This window comes from Erythranthe guttata, chromosome 14 (assembly GCF_056151865.1).
Source record: "Erythranthe guttata isolate IM_541 chromosome 14, IM_541, whole genome shotgun sequence".
NCBI classification, from domain to species: Eukaryota; Viridiplantae; Streptophyta; class Magnoliopsida; order Lamiales; family Phrymaceae; genus Erythranthe; species Erythranthe guttata.
The window spans coordinates 15548777-15570400 of NC_142546.1; the positions used below are offsets into that span (position 1 = coordinate 15548777).

The following is a 21624-nucleotide window of genomic DNA, read 5'->3' on the forward strand; positions in this document are numbered from 1 at the left end:
TCATTAGAATTGGTTTTGGGTTTTTGGCACATTACACCCTTAATTACACCATTTTAGCACTTTGCACTCTTAAATTATAAAATTGGCAGATTGCACCCTTTAAACATAAATAATTTGGCATTTTGCATCCTAAATCACTTTTGGCTTAGAAAAATTACCTGCAACTTGTTGAAAATCTGAAAGATGGGCAAATTCGCAATTCTCTAATTATCTATCATCTATCCCCAATTCTTAATAATCGTTCCATCATTTTTATATTTCGTCCTATTTATAAAAACATCCTAAATTCTTCTTAGTCATTTCTATTTGCCATAATATGTAAATTTTGAACTAAAACTCAAGAATGGTCGGAATATATAGACAAGAGTCCGACAACACACCTTCAGAAAATCAAGTTTTATTCCATGACAACGCTATTTTTTTTTTTAAATAATTTTGCAGATCCAAACTATTCAATGGAAGCACAAAAATCTTCCCATCATGAAACTAATATGCACCACCTTTCTACCACCAAAGAAAAATCTCAGTAGCCTTATTTTGTCATTTGACTATTCAAAATAAAAAATTGAGGGCTCGACCTAAAATTTCCAGTTACATTATTTTTCATACTCAAAAGAAAAAAAAAATGATTTACTATTATTGTTTAGTGTTTATACCGATTTTACCATTGAAAAAAAGGGCTAATAAGATTTTAGGATATTTTGATTGAAGGGATGAAAGATAAAAATAATGGAACAATTATTAAGAATTGAGGGAAGAGGATAGATAATAAGAAAATTATGAATTTACCCATTTTTCAGGTTTCCAGCAAGTTGTAGGTAAGTTTTCTAAGCCAAAAGTGATTTAGGGTGCAAAGTGCCAAACAATTTATATTTAAAGGGTGCAATCTGCCAATTTTACAATTTAAGGGTGCAAAGTGCCAAATAGGTGTAATTTAAGGGTGCAAAGTGCAAAAAACCCAATTGGTTCAATTCAATTTACTAAACTTTACAAGATTATGGTGGTGTTTCCAAAAGCTGATTACTAAACTTTACAAGATTACGGTGGTGTTTCCAAAAGTTGATTATGAGCTTTTTTCTGCATATAATTTCTTAAAATAAGTTATTTTAACCTATAATTCTAAGAGCACATCTGAACTTGTCTTTTCATTTTAAGTTGATTCTCCAACTAATTTGCAAATACCACAAACTTTGAAAAATAATCATGTAATCCCAACTCAACTCACACAACCACTAACTTCGACTTTTGCATAAGCTTTTGCATACTCCACATATATCTACCATATATGTATCGATGCATATATACTTTACATATGTAGAAGTCGATATTTATAAACGATGTATATACACCCTCATGGAAGGCCAAATTTACGAAACTAAAATCAAAATTTCTTACTGAAAATTATTAGGATGCCCCTCTGGCAAAATATAAAAAATGCCAAATTACGGTCACCCCCTGAGTTATGATCAGATTACGAAAACCCCCATTATGTTTGGGTAATTACAGCCACCTCTTACAACTATATATTATCTTACGAAAATACCCCTCCAGAGATAAATTTAGGGATGTTAAATTGCTAAAACCGAACAAAATTTCGTACGCCAACATTTCATACCGTCTACTGACCTGAATATTCGATTTGGTTCGGTAATAGCTGAATTACATAAATTTTATGTAAAAATACTTAAAAGAGGGGTGACTGTAATTACTCAAACAAAATGAGTTTTTTCGTAATTTGGCGGCCATAATTTGCTCTATAAAAAATAATAAATAAAAAATAATAAATAAAAAATAAAAAATAAAAAATAAAAAATAATAAAATTTTTAGAAAAGATAGGGTGTCCCCATACTAATAATAGGTTGCTACACTTCATATTCGTACCTTTTCCACATGCCCTAAACATGCAAGATAGATGATATGCTTTAATTATCCAACCAAGGCTATGTTTCCCTTATTTCTAATGCAAAAAAAGCTTCGGGAAAAAGGAAAAAAAAAAAGATTAGAAACATTACCGGATAATCGATTTTATTTTTTTAGTAACACCAAGTGCTTGATTTCATGAAGAAACCACTAAAATTATTAGTCTATCAAATGCGCCACAAGAAAGTCTACTGCGAAACGACAATCCATAAATAGCCATCAATCAAACAAACAAGCACTAGACCATAGGGCCAAAACACATATTCTCTCGTTTAATTAAAACAATCGAATACCTAAGTTTCATTTCCCAAGTCCACTTCGACTGCTTGCTTAGTACATCATCTTCAACCAGAGCAGCACAACACCAATTCAAACCCATGTCGAATACATGAGAAGAAAAAAACACGGAGATTTCAAGATTTTGCGTACTTACAATTCTTTAAATCTTGTCGAGTTTCTCTGCTTTCACAACAGGGTTGGCTTTGGCTATAGCTTCCTGGCCAGCAGCATGGTAATCGAAGGGGCAGTCATGTTTGTCTGAGTAACGGTGGACCCCACAAAACATACTGCCGCATCGACAATTGAAGCCCGTCAAACCGACACGCTTATTGCAGGCCCCACACCTTTTCGGGCCTTGTTTATTAGCTTCGTCGCTTCCACCAATCGCTGGTGATTCGGAAGATGTTCTTCTAGAAGCTTCCATGGAATCAGATGAGATGGCGTTTGCTTCCGCTATAACAGCGGTAGCAGCATCTGAAACTTTGGCTCCATTTTTGGAGCTGCCATTAATGATGCTTTGAAAAGACGAAGCTGCGAATTCGGCTCGCTCTTGCTTCAAAACGACGTCTTTATAGCACTTGGAGCACATGTTTAGTGTTGCTGGTGTGCCGAAGAATCCACAGTTGTTGACACAGAGGATCGTAGCTTGAGGGGTTTGGCATCCCGTCTCGTTCTGTTCCATTTTTTGGATATTTCCTGTAAAAAGAAAGTCCCTCAAGTTTCACGTATCCACGCAACAGCTTAATGGGGACTCTAGAATAGCTTTGTCACACGTATTTTCACTGCAGATTGCAGATTCTATGGCAGGTATAGTATGTTGATTTGACAAATAAAACGTTTCAAGTTAAGTTGAGCCACAAACGAAGAGAACTAAAACCAAGCAATCTCAAATTGGCAATTACGGTTGCACATTATTTATAGATCATCACGTATTAGAATCTAAGAATTGTTTTTAACTCAAGGTACAGTTTGGAAAAAAAAGAAAACAAACATCAAGAGTGTATTTGTAATTTATGAAAGCGTCTCAAGAGCAAAATTGGAACTCGGTTTGATATCCCAAACTATTTAAGGAATAGCATCCTAAAAAAAACGACTGGTAACTATTTTGAAAATACAGATACTTTGGGAAAATTCTGAACCATGGAATACTCTTCAAACGAACGAAAGAACGAAAAACAGTTCCTTTACTTCTTCGACGGCCTCTTCTAGCATGTGACAACATAATCAAATTGAACCAATTAAAGCATTTACAAATCATTGAACCAATTAAATCATTCTACAAACCATTCTACAAACCATTGAACCAATTAAATCATTCTACAAACCATTGTTACAATGTTACTTACAATTCTAAGGTTTTGAACTCGGAACTCGAATCAAGTATATTCCCTAAATAAGATCCTTACGCGATCCTTATGCATATTTGTAGAAATCCGATACATGAAAAGTATATAAAACTCAGACAATAAAAAATGGTCTGAAATAAAATTTGGCCTTATAAATCAAATATCACATTTATATAATAAATTAGTTACCTTGACATTATATGAAATTGAGTGTATAATACTTGTTTTAAAAATGAGACATTACCGTTATTTATACTAGACACTGTTTCAAATGAACGGAGGATATGAAAAGACTAACAAGAAAGTCCTCTAGTGTTTTTTTTTTTTTTTTTCTATAGGAAATTTTTCATTTTGTATTTATATATTCCCTAAAAACTTCTAAACAAAAATTATTTTCTAACAAATCATACCTTCTAAAATATACTTTCATATATTTGATACTTTGCGTTGTAGACATTGAAAAATATGCATCAATCTGTAATACTAACTAAAAATTATATAGATAAGTTTTATAAATATTTCTTAATGCATTTAATCATATAATATGAAAAATAGTACAATAGTTGGTCGAATAGATACTTGCGGCTCCGAAATTTTTTTGAACCATGGAAAACTCCTCAACAAAAAATTAGAAATAGGTTCCCTTTGGATATCGAACATCTCCTCTCTTCCGGTAGAAAACAACAAGAAAAAAAAAACACAAAACATGTGCTATGAAAAGACTAAAAGAAAACCAAAGGTTATGTGACAAGATGCTTAATTCACATGAATAGAAAGATACCACACAAGTCGAGTGGAGAAACCAAAAATAGTTCTAGAAGATTTGTAGTACAATTCAAATATGTTGTCATCTCCAAACTTATGGCCTTTAAAATAGTAAAAAGTTATAATTTTTTCAATCAAATTTATGAAATTGAACTAATTGAAGCCTTCCACAAAAGATGGTTACAGTTCACATAAACTTTGAACCGGAATCAAGTATATTTCATAAACAAGATTCTAAATAACAAGTTCAGTTCACATAAACTTTGAACCGGAATCAAGTATATTTCATAAACAAGATTCTAGATAACAAGTTTCAAAATTTGGGTAATTGAAAGAATAACAATAAAAGAAATAAAACAATTATGCTTATGTGTATACATACATACTGACCTGTTCGCGGAGGGGACAAAAGGGAATAACTTGTCAGAGTTTCAGCCTGGGATCCCCTGTTATTCAACAATAAAACAAATAATTAAAAAAAAAACATAATTACTATAATAATTAAAAAATAAAAACCAGAGGCTGATTACTCGATATAAAAATAAAATTCATATAAATATAAACACATCTAGATGCATATATAACAATTTCTGCTGTGTATTAGAGAGACTAAGTGAAGGAGACAAACCCTAGAAGCGAACAGGAAATATGTTAGTGTGTGTGAGAGAAAAGAGAGAGAGAGAGAGGAGAGAGATTTGAATGAACGGAAACGAAGGTTCACGAGCTATATAAAGATGAGGAATAATCTTCTGCTTTCCGTCTACTGGTCTCATCACACGTGTCTAGTTTCTAGTGGCTGGAAAATAATACTTCTTGTCGTTTTTTTTTTAAATTAAAAGAGATATATTAAATTAAACGGAAAAATAAATAAATAATTAGGATTGTATTGGAATAGTGATTCCAGTATCGCTCCCCCAATATTTCTTAAATTACCCATAACTCTTCTCCACCACTTCCTGAAACCAATAGTCCATTAGAAATCTATCGTAATAACGTATCCAATGCATTATCCCATTAGACTTTATAACTACGTTTCAAGGGGGTGAGTGTAATTATCGATACCACAGGGACCTTAAAGTTATTTAAGCATACCTCAGGAGTGTGGGTGTAATTTACCCAATTTTGTTTCAATTGCACTTTGGCTCAAATCATAATTCTGAACGTATTTTTCGTTGGAATTGTCGTTTACCAGTCGACTTCAAGGGCATTTGAATCATTTCATTATTCTCATCCAAATCTCCTAATGTCCTTATTTTTTCTAGTAAGCGAACAATCCATTTCACTAATTTTATTAAAAAAAAAAAAGTTAATTTTCAATGAATTGCACCTATTATTGCCCCAAAATTATGAGATCTTCAAATTTTCTCCAGTTAGCAGCTAATATGGTGGTTCATCTTTGAAATGATTCAAATGCCCTTCAATTGAACGGAATCATGAAATTTTCAATGAAAAATGCGTCGGACATTGTAATTTGGCGAAAAGTGCAACTGGAACAAAATTTTAAAGGAAATAATCGCTTTTCTTAGTTTGTAAGGAGGAAAGTGAAAAAAATGATAATTTAGAGGGGGCAAAATGCATTTTGTCTTAAATATATATACGTGTTTTCCTCAATTTTTACAATCCATCCCATTATTTGGTTCATTTAGATTAATTTATAGGGTAAGTTATGGTCATCCCTTGAGGTATGGTTAAATTACTTAAAAATCTTTCATGTTTGAGTAATTACAACCAGCCCCTTCAACTATGAGTTTTTTTATACGTTCATCTTTATGTTGTCAAATTCAACATAATTTTCTAGATTCGGTGGAAGATTTTTTAGCTTGTACTCGTTTTGTACAAAACTACAATTTCTGATGCACCGCAATCTGATATTTATGAAATAGACACATCTTATGATCATCTTGCTTCAAAATGTGGAGCTCAAATGGAGTAAAACGGTACAAACTGGAGAATAATTTCGCATAATCTAGAAAATTCCACTAAATTTGGCACCACAAGGATAAACGTGTAAGACGATTCATTGTTGAAGTTGATTATAATTACCCAAATATGAGGGACATTTTTTATAATTTGATCATACTCCAGTGGTGACAGTAATTTACCCTTAATTTGTAATTATATTAAAAAACTATTCATGGCCCTGAATTATGCAAGTTTGAAAAAAAAACCCACATAAAACTAAGGGTAAATTACAACCACCTATGAGGTATTGTCAAATTACGAAAATCTCCCTTCTGTTTAGGTAAGTACAACCACATCCCTTAATTATTAATCTTCTTATACGTCTATCATTGCAAATTTTTTTTTTTCGAAGTCTCATTGCAAATTCAAATATAGTGGAATCTTCTAAATTATATGAAATATTCTCAATTTTTGGACCCGTTTTATCCCATTCAAACTCCCGATTTTGAAGCTAGATGATCATAAGATCTATTTTTTTGCTTGTATATATCAGATTGTGGTGAATTAGAAACTGCATTTTTGCACAAAATAAGTTCAAATTGGGACATTCCACATAATCTAGATGATTATGTAAAATTTGACATGGTGGAGATGTACGAAGATTCGTAGTTAATGAGTATATATAATTATCCAAACAGAAAAGGGTTTCGTAATTTGACCATAACTCATGGGTAGTTGTAATTTACCCTAAAACTAATTTATAATTAAAATTCCAATTTTACCCCTATCCATCCAATGCGTCTAAATAAGAATTTACGTAGGGTTCGAAAGTCTTTTTATCTCTGTACGCACGGCTTCTCTCTCTCACTTCCTTCACGGGGAAATTACCCCTTTCCAACCCAAACCCAATAATGAAACTACCTCGCGATTTCCCCCCACAAATTACCGTTTAATCTACCGGAAATCGGAGAGTTCCTTCAAATAAATCCCCCCAAAATCAAAATTTCCCAATTCATTCGTTCGATTTTCTTCGTCCTGTTGTAATTGGGAAACTCGATTGAGCAGTAGCGTTACTTGTTGAATAATTAATTGCCTGGAATTGCTGCTAGGGTTTTAGGGTGGGAACTTTTGTTTTGATTTTGCGCCGGTGGTGCAGTAATGGGGGAAGATGATCGGGCATTTGGGGTTGATTTCTCAATTGAAGGAGTTTCGAGGCTTCGCGAGGATGTGGGGGAGAAACTCAAGGAGTTTATGGGTGATTACACCGACGATACTCTCGTGGTAAGAAATCTAGTTGCTTTTTTTTTTTTGTTTCTATTGCCTGGAATCCGAAACTGAATTGCTGAGAATTATGTGTCTATTGCGGTTTTTCCGGTGCGAATTCTGTACGGTGTGGTATGAGTTGGATTTTTTATCACTGTTCTAGGTAGTTTAGTAGTGGTTTAATTCGAAAACGAACTGTGCGTTCGGTGGAGGCAGTGTGTAATGTGGTGTATTGTACTTTGATAATTGTGATTTTTTTTTTCGATCGGCTAAACTGGTTAGACAGAGATGACGATTGCTCCATAATGTGATTTTCGTGTTGTACTTGAGAGGGGAATTTGGCTTGATTACCATGGCCGATGTAGTAAAACCTTGACTCAACTAAGATATTGTCTAGCTATTGACCCATGGATGGATGCAGAATATGAATACCAAGAGCAGCATTGATTTTTCTTCAATATATTAGTTAAAATAGGTTCCTTTTTTTTTTTTAATAATAATTTTAAATAAACGATTAGTTGGTTCAAAAATTATTTATTAGCATTGAGTACCTTTCGTAGCCACATACATGGCTTTAAACCTTTTGTACTTTATTTCGTTTATAAGTCAGTTCTTGGTTGGTTAATGCAGCCGTGACTTGCTTAAGAATGATTAGGGATTTGAATACTAAAGCATTTGCGATGCAGATTTATTAGGGATTTGAATACTAAAGCATAAACTAATTTTCTCCCACGTGAATGATTTCATTTTTTTCTCGAGGAATGATGTTTTGTTGCTATCTCAAGTATTAAGGAAATTTTAAGTAATGGCGCTTCTAATTTGAATATTCTAGGTGATATTCACCAGACAGACATAGTTTTCTTCCCAACATTCAGTAGTAATAAAGAGTCACAGATTACAGAAATTAGTTTGGGCTGCAACGGACATAGCCTTTTAACCCGTCCCGATAAAGAGTCATAAATGCACCATCATGGAAAGGGATACTCTAAATACTGTTAGAAGTGGTTCCTGAATCTTATTGTTCTTTGAGTTAATTACACTGTATTTTTTTAAAAATCTTTCACTCTCTATTAGGACAATCTTAGGTTAGGTTTGATCCAGGCACTCTATTTTAGGACAATCTTGAGAGTTGTATGGTTTTGAGAAATTTTCTTGGACTCTTAAAATCTACTTCTCATGATAACATTTTTGCTTCCCATAATTTTGCCCTGCCATTTCCAGCTCTTACCTCTGGTGTATTATACTGCAATAATGCCTTCAGGATGATCATTGAATTAATTTGCGTCTTTCTAGAGCATGAACTATTTGCTAAAATTTGATCAGTGTAAATACATTCAGGATGTTAATTAAACCAAGTGATGTCTTTCATGAACATGAATCATTTGTTAGTAAGCATCTTACAAGCTCGTATCTGGCCACTGGCCAGTGATTGCACTTTTTAGTTGTTGTCTTCCCCTGTCATTTCCATTCTCCCTCTTTTGCATGCGGTTTTGTTTAATACCTTCGTGTTGCTTCAAATTATCTTCCCCGTCTCATTTACTTTTTCCTCTTTTTTCATTTTCTACATCATATTAATTTTTAGTTTCCTGAATTTGGGGCTTGGAAGATTATTCACTTGACCGGTAATTATTTTTGTCTTTTCTAATTTCTTTTGTGCATTCGGGTTGATAGGTTTTGTATTATTGCATTCAAGTTTCCTATCTTTTAATATTGAACTTGAGTAATGTTTTTTTTAATTTGAACTTGATTACTTTGTGTGTGTAACTCAGAATGATCACTCCTGGTCTTTACATATTGCTGATCTTCTGAGATTTTTCTTTAGGAATATGTAATAGTTTTGCTAAAAAATGGGAGGAGTAAGGATGAGGCGAAGAGTGAGTTGAATGTCTTTTTGGGAGATGATAGCGGCTCTTTCGTATCTTGGTAAGGTTACTACAAAGCTCTATAATATGGTATTCTTTGGTATTTAACATCATGTTCTCTCTAATCATTGTGACTGTTTTGTGCAGGCTCTGGGATCATTTAGGATCTAATTCAAGTCTATACATGCAACCCGAAAAAGCACATCCAGATGGAGCCCCTGAACAGAAACCTACATCAGGGGACAAGGCTGGGAAAACTGAGTCTCACCAGATTGAATCTGGATCTGATAAAGCAAATTTTATTAAAGTACATGGACACCATCGCCATCGGGAAGTCAAAAGTGTAGTGAGTGATGCGTTTGAAAAGGAAGTACCCCTAAACTCTGTCACTGACAATGTAAATCCCCAGGATGAAACTCATCAGATGGTTGGTCGAGCTAAGAAATCTCTTTCTCCTAGGCCAACGATTCATAAGAAAAGAAGGAAAACTGAGGAGAAACAGTCGAGAAAGGTGATATTTTCTTCCCTCCCAGTTCTTTTGTAGCATAAACTTGTATATTCCACTGTATTTCTCGAGTTAGTTAAGCTTTTCATATTTGACGTACTGGGAAATAGTATTTCAGAACACCAAAGTTTGTTTATGTTTTAGACTTCAGCTTATTCAATATTGAGTTGCTGTCTTTCACCAGTTTTCTCTTCAATTTTCTTGAAATCACCTGTTAAGTTGGGTCGGTGGCTCTATTGTGGACATATTAATAGATGCAAGCTTACAAATTTCTCCCTTCGTCGACTTAGCTTGGATGATTGCTGTGTTCAATTCTATCACAATTTTCTCCATCTAGCTATTAACAAGAATTCATTTTTCATCTGGGACCTCCCAACATACGAAGTACTATTTCTATGCTCATGGTAGTGTGTCATCTTTGTCCCAGCTTGATCCCCACTCAATAGAAATTTTCCTTCAGAAAGGAAATATAATTTGAATGTAGGCAGAATGATATTGTAGGATCCACATACTAGAGAATGCAATACGTGAAAGAAATTATGCTGGAACTTACAGTAAACAACAAGTTGAAAATGCGAAGAGACAAGACCAGAAAACAAATACACGACATGTGGAAGAATTCTTCGAGCAAAATATAGTTTAAGCTAAAAAAATCATCGACTTTTGGGTGTTGCTTTCAACTAGTTATACTGTTTGCAACTGTATGCTAGCATGAATGAATCTTGCAAATTAAGTATTACCCGTGGTACATGGGAACTGATATTGGATGATGGAGAAGGTGCACATATTTGGCCTTTTAATCTTAAACCCCTTACCATATATAGTAAATCGTATTGACGACCCCCTCCTTCCGAACTGACAAGTGGGCTTCTTTTCATGGTACAGTAGTGGCAGCCGTTTCTAGAATCTTAAAATGGTCATAGCTGTTTCATAGCTGGTCTAATATTCCATTTAACTACTAGGCTGAGTTTTTAGAAGTCCGGTGTCTTGCTCTTATATATCAACCCGATGCTCATCTTCTATTATGGTTACCTATAATATAATACTTTATCAAGGTCCACTTCGAATTGACATTTATCACTGTACGATCCTCTGGTGTAGGACCTTCCTGGCTACCGTTCTTTGCTAAAGCTTAAACGGAAAATGTTTCATGGCTCTGGAATGAATTCTGTTGGGAAAATTTCTCTTATAATATAATTTGTTTATATGCAAATTAGTTCTTTCCATGCTGAAAATCATTTGTGTTAGATTATATGTGGAGATATGATAATCTAATTTAATTCTTCATGTTATATTGAAAGTAGAAACTGTTTTCTACGGTCCTTTTATATCTTCAAAAAAATTGAAGTCCTTTCGCTGCTTTTCTTTTTTCTCATTTTATTCTTCATATTTAGCAGAGAGAAAATTCTCAGCCAACTGTCTGTGCACCGAGAAGGCTGCTGCAGTTTGCAGTACGTGATGCCGTTGGTACTCCTAGGCCATCCAGTGCAACAGCAGAGCCTAGGCCATCAAGTGCAACAGCAGAGCCTAGGCCATCCAGTGCAACAGCTGAGCCTTCACTCAAACGCCTGCGTTCGGTGGTTTACACATCAACAGGGGATCCATTACTGGAAGAACGCCCTCAAAGAATTCGACGTACTACCATTTCCTCCGCTGCTATTAAAGCTGTGGCAGAAGCAGTCAAGGATGTGAACAAAGTTAGACCCTCACGCAATGTGTTTGATAGGCTTGGTCGTACTACTGATGTTGTTTTAGAAACCACCAATCATCGAGGATATGAAAATGTTGCTGAAGATGTGGGTGGTGTTGATTTTATTGTCGAAAAGGATGATTTTCACTCGGCTTATGATCCACGTAATGGTAGCAGCAGACTGCAAGAAAGTAACATGTCGTCTTTTCATGAGACTATCATGGATTCAGATTTAGGATATGATGGGGAAGGTTATGATGATCTAGATGCCAGAGGAAGAGAAGCCACAGATCTATCTCGTTCAGGCACATACGGGTATGGAGCTGTTGAAAGTGTTGATGAAAGACTGCACAGACCACGTAAGGACCTGGGTCAACCCGCAACTGTGCATAATACATCCCTTAAAATTGCTTCGGCTGTAGGCATGAACAAGAGGAAACCTCAATATCAGGAAGAAAGGGAAGGACTTGAGACGTATAATGACAAAGTAGTACAAGGTAGTGATACTTTGGCTACTAAATCTGACGTTTGGTTGATGAAGGAGAACAACAATCCTATTGTGGCCTCTAATGGAAATGTAAGAAACGTTTGAAATCATGCATGCTGGAATTTGTTTCCTTTTTTTTTTTTTTTTTTATCTGTAGTAATTTATCTTCTAAATACTGATATCCCACTATTCAACATTTCTCCTGATTTGCTTCCTTGTAGGCAACACCTGACATAATTATGCAGCAACCTGAAAAGACGCAGACATCAACTTGTAAGTTTATACGTTCGTTCTTATATTTTGTTCTTTGCTATTATTGGCCATTGTTTCATGATCCTCTTTTCAACACTTCACCAATCTGAGAAATGTTTGCATATCTGCCGTGCTAATTATGTTAGTATTTTATGCATGCAGGGTTACATAATACTGGTCCACCAACTGAAGATGCTGATTCACGGACCATTTTTGTTAGCAATGTAATTGCCTGTAGTTTGTGTCTAAACCTTCTGTTTGATGGATTAGGACTTTGTCTTATTTTCTTGCCTTCTCCTTTCATCACTGCTGACGTATTCTTTCCATGTTTTAGGTTCATTTTGCTGCCGCTAAGGATAGCATTTCACGACATTTCAATAAGTTTGGAGAAGTCCTGAAGGTTATTATTTTGACTGATCCAGCTACTGGGCAACCAAAAGGGTAAGGTGTTTCGATGCTTTATTTCCTTCCCCAGTGCTATTTCAAATCTCATTCTAAAATGCACTGCATATTCAGGTCAGCTTATATAGAATTTATGCGAAAAGAAGCTGCTGAGCTTGCTTTATCATTGGATGGGACCTACTTTATGTCGCGCAATCTCAAGGTACGTGATTGAAGGATGCTATTTAGTAGATATCGATCTACCTGAATGTGGTTAACTGCAGATGATGCTATTGGGGTATCATTTGTGTTTCCCTTTTTTGGTTTTAGCCTGCTTCCACTTGTTTTTATAAGTTTATTGAAATATTATGGTGAATGATTGGACTTTTTAATACCATTCCCAAAAAATTGCAAGTGGCAGACACATTTTTTCGTCTCCAGTGAAGGAGATTGGTTGGGGAAAAATTAGACCAAACATAGAACAACCTTTCCAAAATATGCTTAAAATTATCCCAAATCTACTTTACTAGAAACGTAAGGAAAAAAAAAAGGAAATGAATTATTTTTTTACGTGTGTGGGGTTCAGTTCTCATGTAAAAGAAATCATCAAATAGCTTGGGAACCTTTGAAGGTTAGGAGAGTGAATAACCTGAAATCGGGGACTTCGTTTAAAGTATAATTGCATGAGACATACGATATTATATTCTACAAAAAGTTCCAGCAGCAGGGTAGGGTGACTGCTTATGTATCTAGTTTCATTGACTATCCTGTTATGCCTGTTTTTTTTTTTATTCTGTGTTAATTAATGCTGCTAAAATTTTAACCGGTAAAACTATGCAGTAATACTTTCGAACATTTGACCTTTCATTGATTTATTTATTGTCTTATAAGACCTCCATAACGCTTGAGCTTTATTCGTACAGATTGTAAGGAAAAGCACTGCTCAAACTGAAGCTGCTGTATCTGTCACGACAAGGCCTCCTCGTGTTGCTCGAGCATCTCCCTTTGCTATTCCAAGATTTGGAAGAGCCCCTTTCCCCAGAGGCATTCCCGCTTTATACAGGACCCGTCTACCTCTTAAGCCAGGTGGCGGTGCAAGGAGTTTCCAGTGGAAGCGCGAGGGTGAGGAAACCTCAGTTCAGCCACCAACTACCCGTGGTCTCACTTACGTTCGACCGGAATCGAAGACAAATGCAAGTACTGGCACTGCTTAATTCGTCTATATTTCTTTGTTTTTGATATGGAGGATCAGTAAAAGGCGGGGGGTAATTTTGAATTTCAGGGTTTATATCTTATGATAATTTATGTAGCATCGTCATCTTATATTGTTTTAGCTTGGTCGGATTCATCTGTCAGGCTCGGAGAACGCATAAGTTGAGGGATCATTTTTCCTTCAGTTTGCTGTTTCTTTGTAGAGTTTTTGAGGGTCTCTCGAAAAAAGAAAAAAGAAAAAAAAAGGATGGGTATTTTTAGTGAGGATTCCATGATAATTGGTCTCTTTTTTTTTTTTTTTTTTTTTTTTTTTTCTTTTCTCTTTCTGTAGTATAAAAGAAGACACATGAATAGTTATGGCTATTTGTGAATATCGGACCCGAACTGGATGTGGACATTATCATTTCAGTTATTAGCTTTTTGCTTTATTTAATTTAAAAGAAAATATGATACCGAAAAGACGATGCTGTGAAGTTCTGTTTTTTTTTTGTTTTTTTTGTTTTGTTTTTGCTTCCTGGAATTGTGTTGAATATACATTTCATTTGACAGATTCTTCTTCGTAGTATTTTCTTGGAAACTGGCCCTATGGTAGTTCATTTATGTCAATTATTAGGTATATGTTGAGCAGATTTTCTAAGTGTTGCGCTCATTGGTTTGTATTGGATCTTGTATTCCAATTTGTTTCCGTCGCTTATGAACTTTTTTTCGTTTTAAATTATTTGTCACTTTGAAATCGCAGCGTATATTAGATGGAATCTCAGGGAAGTGCAAATATGAGCTAATCTTATATACTTGCACCACAAAAAAGGGCGAACGAAGATAGTTGAGTCGAAATCATTTTCAATCAACCGAGTGTGAGTATTTCTTACCAACATCTTGCCAAAGACCAAATAATTGATTGAGTAAAATTAGTTCAGGGATGGGTGTAACTTTCACACACACACACACACACACACACACACACACACACACACACACACACACACACACACACACACACATTCATGATTCATATATTCAATGTCAACAAAAATTATGCACAAGTGAAATACGTCGTCTACGCGTAAATAACACCTAGAAATGGTGCTTCTCCAGATGCCCACAAGAAGATAAACACTTAAAACCATGTTTCAAGCAAAAACATCTAATCCAAAATCAAATGGATTGGGCACTTAACTAATGAATAAATTCTAAAACTTGCTACTCACTCGGTACATGCAGTAATCTCATAGAGCAATGCTCCATATATATATATATATATATATCTTTCAAGAACACATTACGTAATCGTAAACCGAAACATTCATTCAACATAAACTACTCCCCCACATTAATCGAAATCTATATAATCAATAACCAAAACAAAACTTCCCAAGAAAATTTGAAATCAAGAATTACACACCTCTATAGTCTTTTAGTGTGAAATGAATCCCAACTCCCAAGTAAAAACGAAATCATCTAAATATTGCGACGAATACCAAACCGAGGGACGCACCGGCAATGCATAAATACGAAACCCCACGAATTCGCACGAAGAACGTATTCAAATTCTTTGCAACCTGAAGTGTGAGTGTCAAAATCTGCAGCCTCCCTTGCTCCTCCATTTTCTTGAAAAAGTACATCGGCTTCAAAGCTCGCCTCAGCATGAAAGCCAACGAAAACGGCAGCCCGAAAGCAAGCAAGCTCTGAATCGAAACTTGTGCAACTGGGGAATTGTTCATGGTGTAAGAAATCCAAGCCCCTAAACCGAGATGCACGAGCCCTAATCCGGCTAAAACTTTGCTCAAACTGTACACATTCTTCATCATCGTCTCGAGTACATCTCGAGTTTCATTGGCTAATAGGGATAGATCTCGCTCCACAGTCGGCCCAGTGATTTCTTGGTGCTTCAATTCTTGATTTTCTGGGGTTTCGTTGCTTGGTGGCGATTGATTCGGATTATTTGAGGTTGATAAAAACCTAATTTTCCCGTATGCTGCGTATGGGTTTTGAATTTTTCTAGGGTTTATCAGTGATTGGGCGAGCGATTTGGGGCTTGAATTTGTGAGTTGGTTAATTGAAAATTGGCCGTAATCGGATGATATACGATGGGTTTTCGGATTATCCGAGATTCTCTCAAGAAATCTTCCATGGACGGCTTGATTCTCACATACGGAAGTGGGTTTCGATCTGATGAAAATGGGGTTCAGAAATGGATTAGTAAAGAGCGATCTTTGATGAAGATTTGGATTAGAGGAGAGAGAGAGAGATTGGTTCAGGAAATTAGAGGAGAGCTTGCGAGAAATTCTTGAAGCCATGTTCATGGTGAAGAAGAGAGACGATGATTTGCTGTTGTGAAAAAGTCAACTGTGAAATATTGAATTTTTTTTCTTAATTTCAAGAGGTCAATTTTCTCTTTAGCCCTTTGGATTTTACTTGTTTTCACTTAGTACCCCTAAGTTGGTGGGGAGAAATAAACGAAGTTATTAATTATTCTTTTTAAATGCTATTTACCCTTGATTTACAATATTTTAGGATGTCATTTAAATAATTATTAATAATAATTTTTTTTTGAGTAAATTATTAATTAATTGGTTTGAGATGCGTTCACATGACCCCTTTTAGTTTGAACTTTGTGCACAAAAACCCTTTGTACTTTTAATATTGCATAATCCCCCTATGAAATACCACTTGGTAAAAAATCATGCTTATTAAAAGTACAAGGGGGGTTCATATGCTATATTAAAAGTACAAGGGGTTATGACACAAAACTCAAACCATAGGGGTTAATTGCTATTTACTGTTGATAATAAATTGGGCACTTTTAATATAAAGTGCAGATACTTCACTTTGATCTTTTGTGTTAAACTTGTATAAATTACAAGTTGATTATTTAAGCTACCGGTTTAAAAAGTTTAAATAAATTTTAAGTTGTAACAAAGTGATTTTGATAAAAATAAGTGATACAAATATCAAATGTTACTTGCTATATATGTTAAAAGAAACAATCAAAAGCTAAATTTATCAAATAAGCTATTATCAAGAAAAGCTCTAGAAACTGTATACACCACCATACAAGTTAATACAAAAAAGCTCCATCAAAATCTCTCTTTCATTACAAGAAAATAAAATATTAAATAATAGTGTAATAAGAGAGGCTAAAATGGTAAAAGCCATCACTCTTTTGCACGCCTCATTCTTTTGATCCTCTCTAGTGCACCAAGTTGTTCATCACTGTCTTTGTTCTCTTCAGCATCTTTCTCCAATTCATCTCTTTTCCTTGCTAATCCCCCGAAAACAGCCGACGGGATTTCCTTCTGAGCAATCTCAACCGTCGGATTATCTTCATCATCATCATCTGATTCATCTTCCGGAAGCTCAATCTCCTCCCGATTTCCTGTCTCGTCTTCTCCTCCATCCTTCTGTTGAGTACCAGCACTCACAAAACCTACTCTTTTTCTGCCGCCGCTCTCTTTCACCGCCAGTTCACCGCCGCCATTGGGTGGTAGCAACCGCCTCTCGAGTGCCTCCATTTCATCATCACCCACACCGGCTTTCTTTAATACATCCTTAGCTTCCTCAAGTGTCTGTAACTGATCCTTTTGCATCAAATACTCCGGCAGGATAAAGTGCGTCTAAAAAAACGAAAAATACAAGGACAAGTTAATTTCCATCAGGGCAAAATCCTAATTTATTGATTATTTGTTTATATATATACATATATACCTGGCTGTAACTAGCGGAAACACTCCTTTTAACACGGAGCATCTCTCGGAAAGTATCTACATTTCCGTGCTGAACCTCGAAGTTGTTCCAACTTTCCCAGAAATCAGGGTCGGATCTAGGGTCGGCAAATTGGGAAGCATGCTTGTACAATGCTCGGCCACGGTCAATTTCACCGAGGCTTTTTTCGAGTTCGGCGTATTTAACGCACATGGTTTTGACATCTTTGTCTGGCAGGCCAGATTCTATAGCTTGCTCGTAAATTTCTCGAGTTTTGGGCACACCGAATATTTCTGCTGCCCTGGAAATGTATATTTCGTACATGCCTAATTTCTCATTAGCTGGGACTGCTTTTGTAGCCTGATCGTACACTCTCATGGCCCTTTTTGCAAGACCGAAGTCTTCTTCTAGCTTCGCGTATTGGAGGTATAACTGTTTGACGGATTCTGCAGGGGCCTAATCAAAAGGAAAAACGGTTTATTAAGACAGCTTCTTCAGAAAATTTAATATTTCTTATGATTTGACGAAAACAGTGAATAGAAACAAAAGCATACCATTTCAACGGCATGCTCAAATAACTCTCGAGCTCGTTCCAGCTTTGACTTTCCGTATCTCTTGACAAACTTGGAAAGATAAGTGACCCAGATATCTTTTACGTGTGGGTACTTAAATATCTTCACACCTCTCTCATAAACTTTAAATGCATCTTCAAAGTACTTGTTATCCTGGTCAAAAAAAATTATAATAATAAATAAATAAATAAATAAATAAATAACCATTTTTTAGTCTACTAATATTTGCAGAAAAGTGGGTGCAGAAAATTGATACAATAGGATTAAATACTTACTTCCAAAAGCATTGCGTAGTTTATTATAATTTGGGGAGTGGCTATTCTTAAATCCAATATTCTCTCGTAAACTGCACGAGTTGAATCCAGGGTGCCCAGACTCTCCTCCAAATCAACATAAAACGTCCAAAGCCTAAGTGATTTGTGAACCTTCATTTGAACCGGTTCATTCCCATCGACAGCCACTGCAGCAGCAAAAAAAGCAAGTTGTAAGATTCAAGTTCAACCATATAACTTCAAAATTGAAACATAGGTTTTACTATCATCTTCGCTCCAACAACAGTACACTAATAATACAAGATAGAAGTAAGCAAGCAATCATAGATCAGTAAGTAGAAACAAAGATTTTTTAACACCCTTTCTCCCATCCATATAATCTGTGCCTTTCGCCACTCTAATATGCATCAGGTAACAAAATCTTAATAGAATGTGAAGAATGAAGAAGCTGACTTCAGAATAAATTGAGAGATAAATAAAATACAGTGCAAACATGACCTCGTTATGAAGGTACGAAAAATAACTAACAGAGCTGAAATTTAGTAAACCAGCTTACACCATCTCGCTGGCAATAACATGTTTAGAACTAGGAGAGAGATTTCCTCTAGTGCTTTTGTTAGGTTAACTATCTTATTTGATAATGAATTTATCTTTAGATTCCCAACTATCTTGGAGGAAACAGCTCTTATCTATTCATATCTGTACAATATTGACTAGAAGTAATACATCAAGAATAGCCAAGAACCCATAACCGTCGATATAAAAAGGCAATCTCAGAATCAAGAAGTATCATTGACGAAGACTTTAACTTTCCATATTTGGATGTTTAAAGACAAGAAGTTACGACTAAATTGATATTGATCAAAGATCGAGAGTACTGTTAAACAAATACAGAAGCATGTATGTGATATCCACAGTTGATAAAAGGCAACATCTAAAAACTTACTTTTGCGCATTAACAAAAAACACATACTCTAATAACATTACCAGTGCAAAAGACCTCTCAAACTTTTCATTGTGTTATGCCATGAAAATCCCCTAATCCCTTAAAAGGGAAACCAGAAGCAAGAAATAACCGACATAGAAATTACAGAAATAACTAACCACATACAAGGAGCAAAAACGGGAAAAAAGAAAAGAGGAAATAGTAGATTACCTCTCCTCTTAACCTCAGCTGATGGCTCTGCAGTAGCACGACGCATCAGTTCCAATGCACCCTTAAAATTCTTGTGCCTAAGCTCCATCTCCGCCCATTCACACCACACACTAGCTAGATGGTCCACCGCCTTATAACCAACCTGCACAGCCTTATCAAATATCACTCTCGCATTTGAAATATCGTTGTGGCTTTCGTACAGCTTGGCAAATGCAACCCACAGAGAGTGTGGTTTACCCACAGCCTTCATGGGGTCCACTGTCCTCACAGCTTCCGTGTAGGTCAAAATTTGCTTCGTGGGATTCCCTTCGAAAAGCTTAACCCTCCTATGCCACTGCTCTACATTATGCGGATTCTGCCTCAGAAGCACACTGTTTGCCAACTCTGGCCTCCTATCCATCAAATACTCCAACCTCGCTAATCTCAAATCAACATCATTTTCATCATTAAACCAAAAACTGCCGATTCTCTCCGTCAACTTCTCTATATCCAATCTATCATCCAACTCTTCTTCCTCCTCCAACTCCTCATTAACCTCGTCTTCGCTATCATTCGAACCCTCCATTTTAATAGACAACATACTCTCCTCAAACTGTGAATACGCATCAAATATCACACTAAAATCCCTCACAGTTATCACTGTCGTCATCCCTTCTTCGAATATGTCTCTGGCCTTCTCCAACAAATTCCGCCTTATGTAATAATCAGCCAACGAGGTCCACAGCCTACCAACTTCATCAGTGAACTTCCTAATGCCACCTCTAATGATGGCATCCACATTCAATCCAGAAATTTCCGTCGCGTGCTGAGTCAATATATCGCACAATTCTAACCACAGCCGGTGCTTCGTCTTACCCTTTATGGAGTAAAACTGACCGTCGTTCAAAACGCCCGAAAGCCTCTCGGCTGTCTCCTGCCACCGCTCGGAATTTATCAAAAATTCGATAAAGTCCTCAATGTGACTCGGGTCATACTTCAAATACCTTCTGTACACTCTCAAAGAGGTCTCGATCGGAACACCCTTCTGCGAAACGAAAACCAGATAATACTCCCAAATCCGGTCATGCTGGGTAACGGGCAACGCGCACAACGCACGATCGAACGTGTGCCGTGTCTTGGTAACGAGCTTCTGCTGAGTCAGCACCTGGAGGTACATTATCCAAATCCGGGGCATCTTGTGCATAGTGGCCAAAGCTCGCTCGAAGGTGTTGTTCAGCGCCTGGTACTGCTGGTGGGAGATGGGCAAGTTCCTAACAATCTCGAGACGCTCGCGGAGGTAGGCGTGCCAAAGCTTGTAGCTTCCGGGCAGAGCTTTGACGGCGCGCTCGTAGATAATTGATCTCTTTTTGAACGGAGATCCACTTCGGGCGATCAGGTAACGCCACCATAGCTTGAAGCTATTAGGGTTCCGAAGAACTTCCTCTTCGTAGAGGAAATCTTCTTCACTCGGATATAAATCTTCCGGAATTGATGACATGGTTGATTGCGAGAGGAGGGAATTTAGAATTTGGAATTAGAGACTAAACAAGAGAGGGAGTTCGTCGTCGCCGCCGCCGGTTCCAATTCGTTTCCGAAACCCCTGATTACGGCTTTAAAATCCAACTCAAGCTCCACGAATCAAAAATCACCGTTCTCGAATTACTGGTGGCGCTAATATTGGACGACTGTCGGATCTAATCGACGATTCGGAGGGTTTAATTTGGGGATTTGGGGGATTGAATAAGAGAAGGGAGAAAGCCCTAATTTTATACTGGTTAGAGTAGGAGGGTTTGCATAAGGATTATTTCATTATTGTCTATTTTTTCAGAAAACTGTTTTATTTTGAATTGTAAAAATAAAAATAAATTAAAATCTTGAAAATTTGCATCCCAACCCCTAGAATGTTTTTTTTTACTTATTTGCCTCTCATCTTTTCACAATCGGAACTTTCGGAGAAATTCCAAAAAAGTTATATTGAATTTCGATTTAAAAAAAAAAAAGAATAATGTGAAAGATCGGAGTCGAAATTTTGAAAATTGGATTGAATTTTTTTTATTATAAAACCGAACAAAATCGGA

At 36.1% G+C, this 21624-nt stretch overlaps 4 protein-coding genes across 5 annotated transcripts; 1 reads left to right on the forward strand and 3 right to left on the reverse strand.

Moving 5' to 3' along the window:
- Positions 1 to 2000: 2000 nt before the first annotated feature.
- LOC105964751 (zinc finger A20 and AN1 domain-containing stress-associated protein 8) lies at positions 2001 to 5014 on the reverse strand. The gene is made up of 3 exons (XM_012989256.2): positions 4940 to 5014; positions 4702 to 4757; positions 2001 to 2896 (listed from the first exon to the last, which is right to left on the reverse strand). The coding sequence occupies exon 3, from the start codon at positions 2880 to 2882 to the stop codon at positions 2361 to 2363; it is 522 nt and encodes a 173-aa protein (XP_012844710.2). The 5' UTR covers positions 2883 to 2896; positions 4702 to 4757; positions 4940 to 5014; the 3' UTR covers positions 2001 to 2360.
- A 2018-nt stretch (positions 5015 to 7032) lies between these two features.
- Positions 7033 to 14324, forward strand: LOC105964749 (uncharacterized). 2 transcript variants are annotated; one of them, XM_012989254.2, is made up of 9 exons: positions 7033 to 7494; positions 9299 to 9399; positions 9486 to 9849; positions 11241 to 12110; positions 12242 to 12293; positions 12435 to 12496; positions 12607 to 12713; positions 12789 to 12876; positions 13577 to 14324. In XM_012989254.2, the coding sequence occupies exons 1-9, from the start codon at positions 7372 to 7374 to the stop codon at positions 13865 to 13867; spliced, it is 2058 nt and encodes a 685-aa protein (XP_012844708.2). In that variant the 5' UTR covers positions 7033 to 7371; the 3' UTR covers positions 13868 to 14324. The 2 variants fall into 2 exon arrangements, with proteins under 2 accessions (XP_012844708.2, XP_012844706.2); XM_012989252.2 differs by having other exon boundaries at positions 7044 to 7494; positions 11238 to 12110.
- A 669-nt stretch (positions 14325 to 14993) lies between these two features.
- Positions 14994 to 16245, reverse strand: LOC105964750 (uncharacterized). Its single transcript, XM_012989255.2, has one exon. It carries the CDS (start codon positions 16166 to 16168, stop codon positions 15320 to 15322), a length of 849 nt encoding a protein of 282 aa, XP_012844709.2. The 5' UTR covers positions 16169 to 16245; the 3' UTR covers positions 14994 to 15319.
- Positions 16246 to 16864: 619 nt separating this feature from the next.
- Positions 16865 to 21390, reverse strand: LOC105964752 (Tetratricopeptide repeat (TPR)-like superfamily protein). The gene is made up of 5 exons (XM_012989257.2): positions 19568 to 21390; positions 18415 to 18599; positions 18122 to 18292; positions 17571 to 18023; positions 16865 to 17479 (listed from the first exon to the last, which is right to left on the reverse strand). The coding sequence occupies exons 1-5, from the start codon at positions 21042 to 21044 to the stop codon at positions 17021 to 17023; spliced, it is 2745 nt and encodes a 914-aa protein (XP_012844711.2). The 5' UTR covers positions 21045 to 21390; the 3' UTR covers positions 16865 to 17020.
- Between the last annotated feature and the right edge of the window lie 234 nt (positions 21391 to 21624).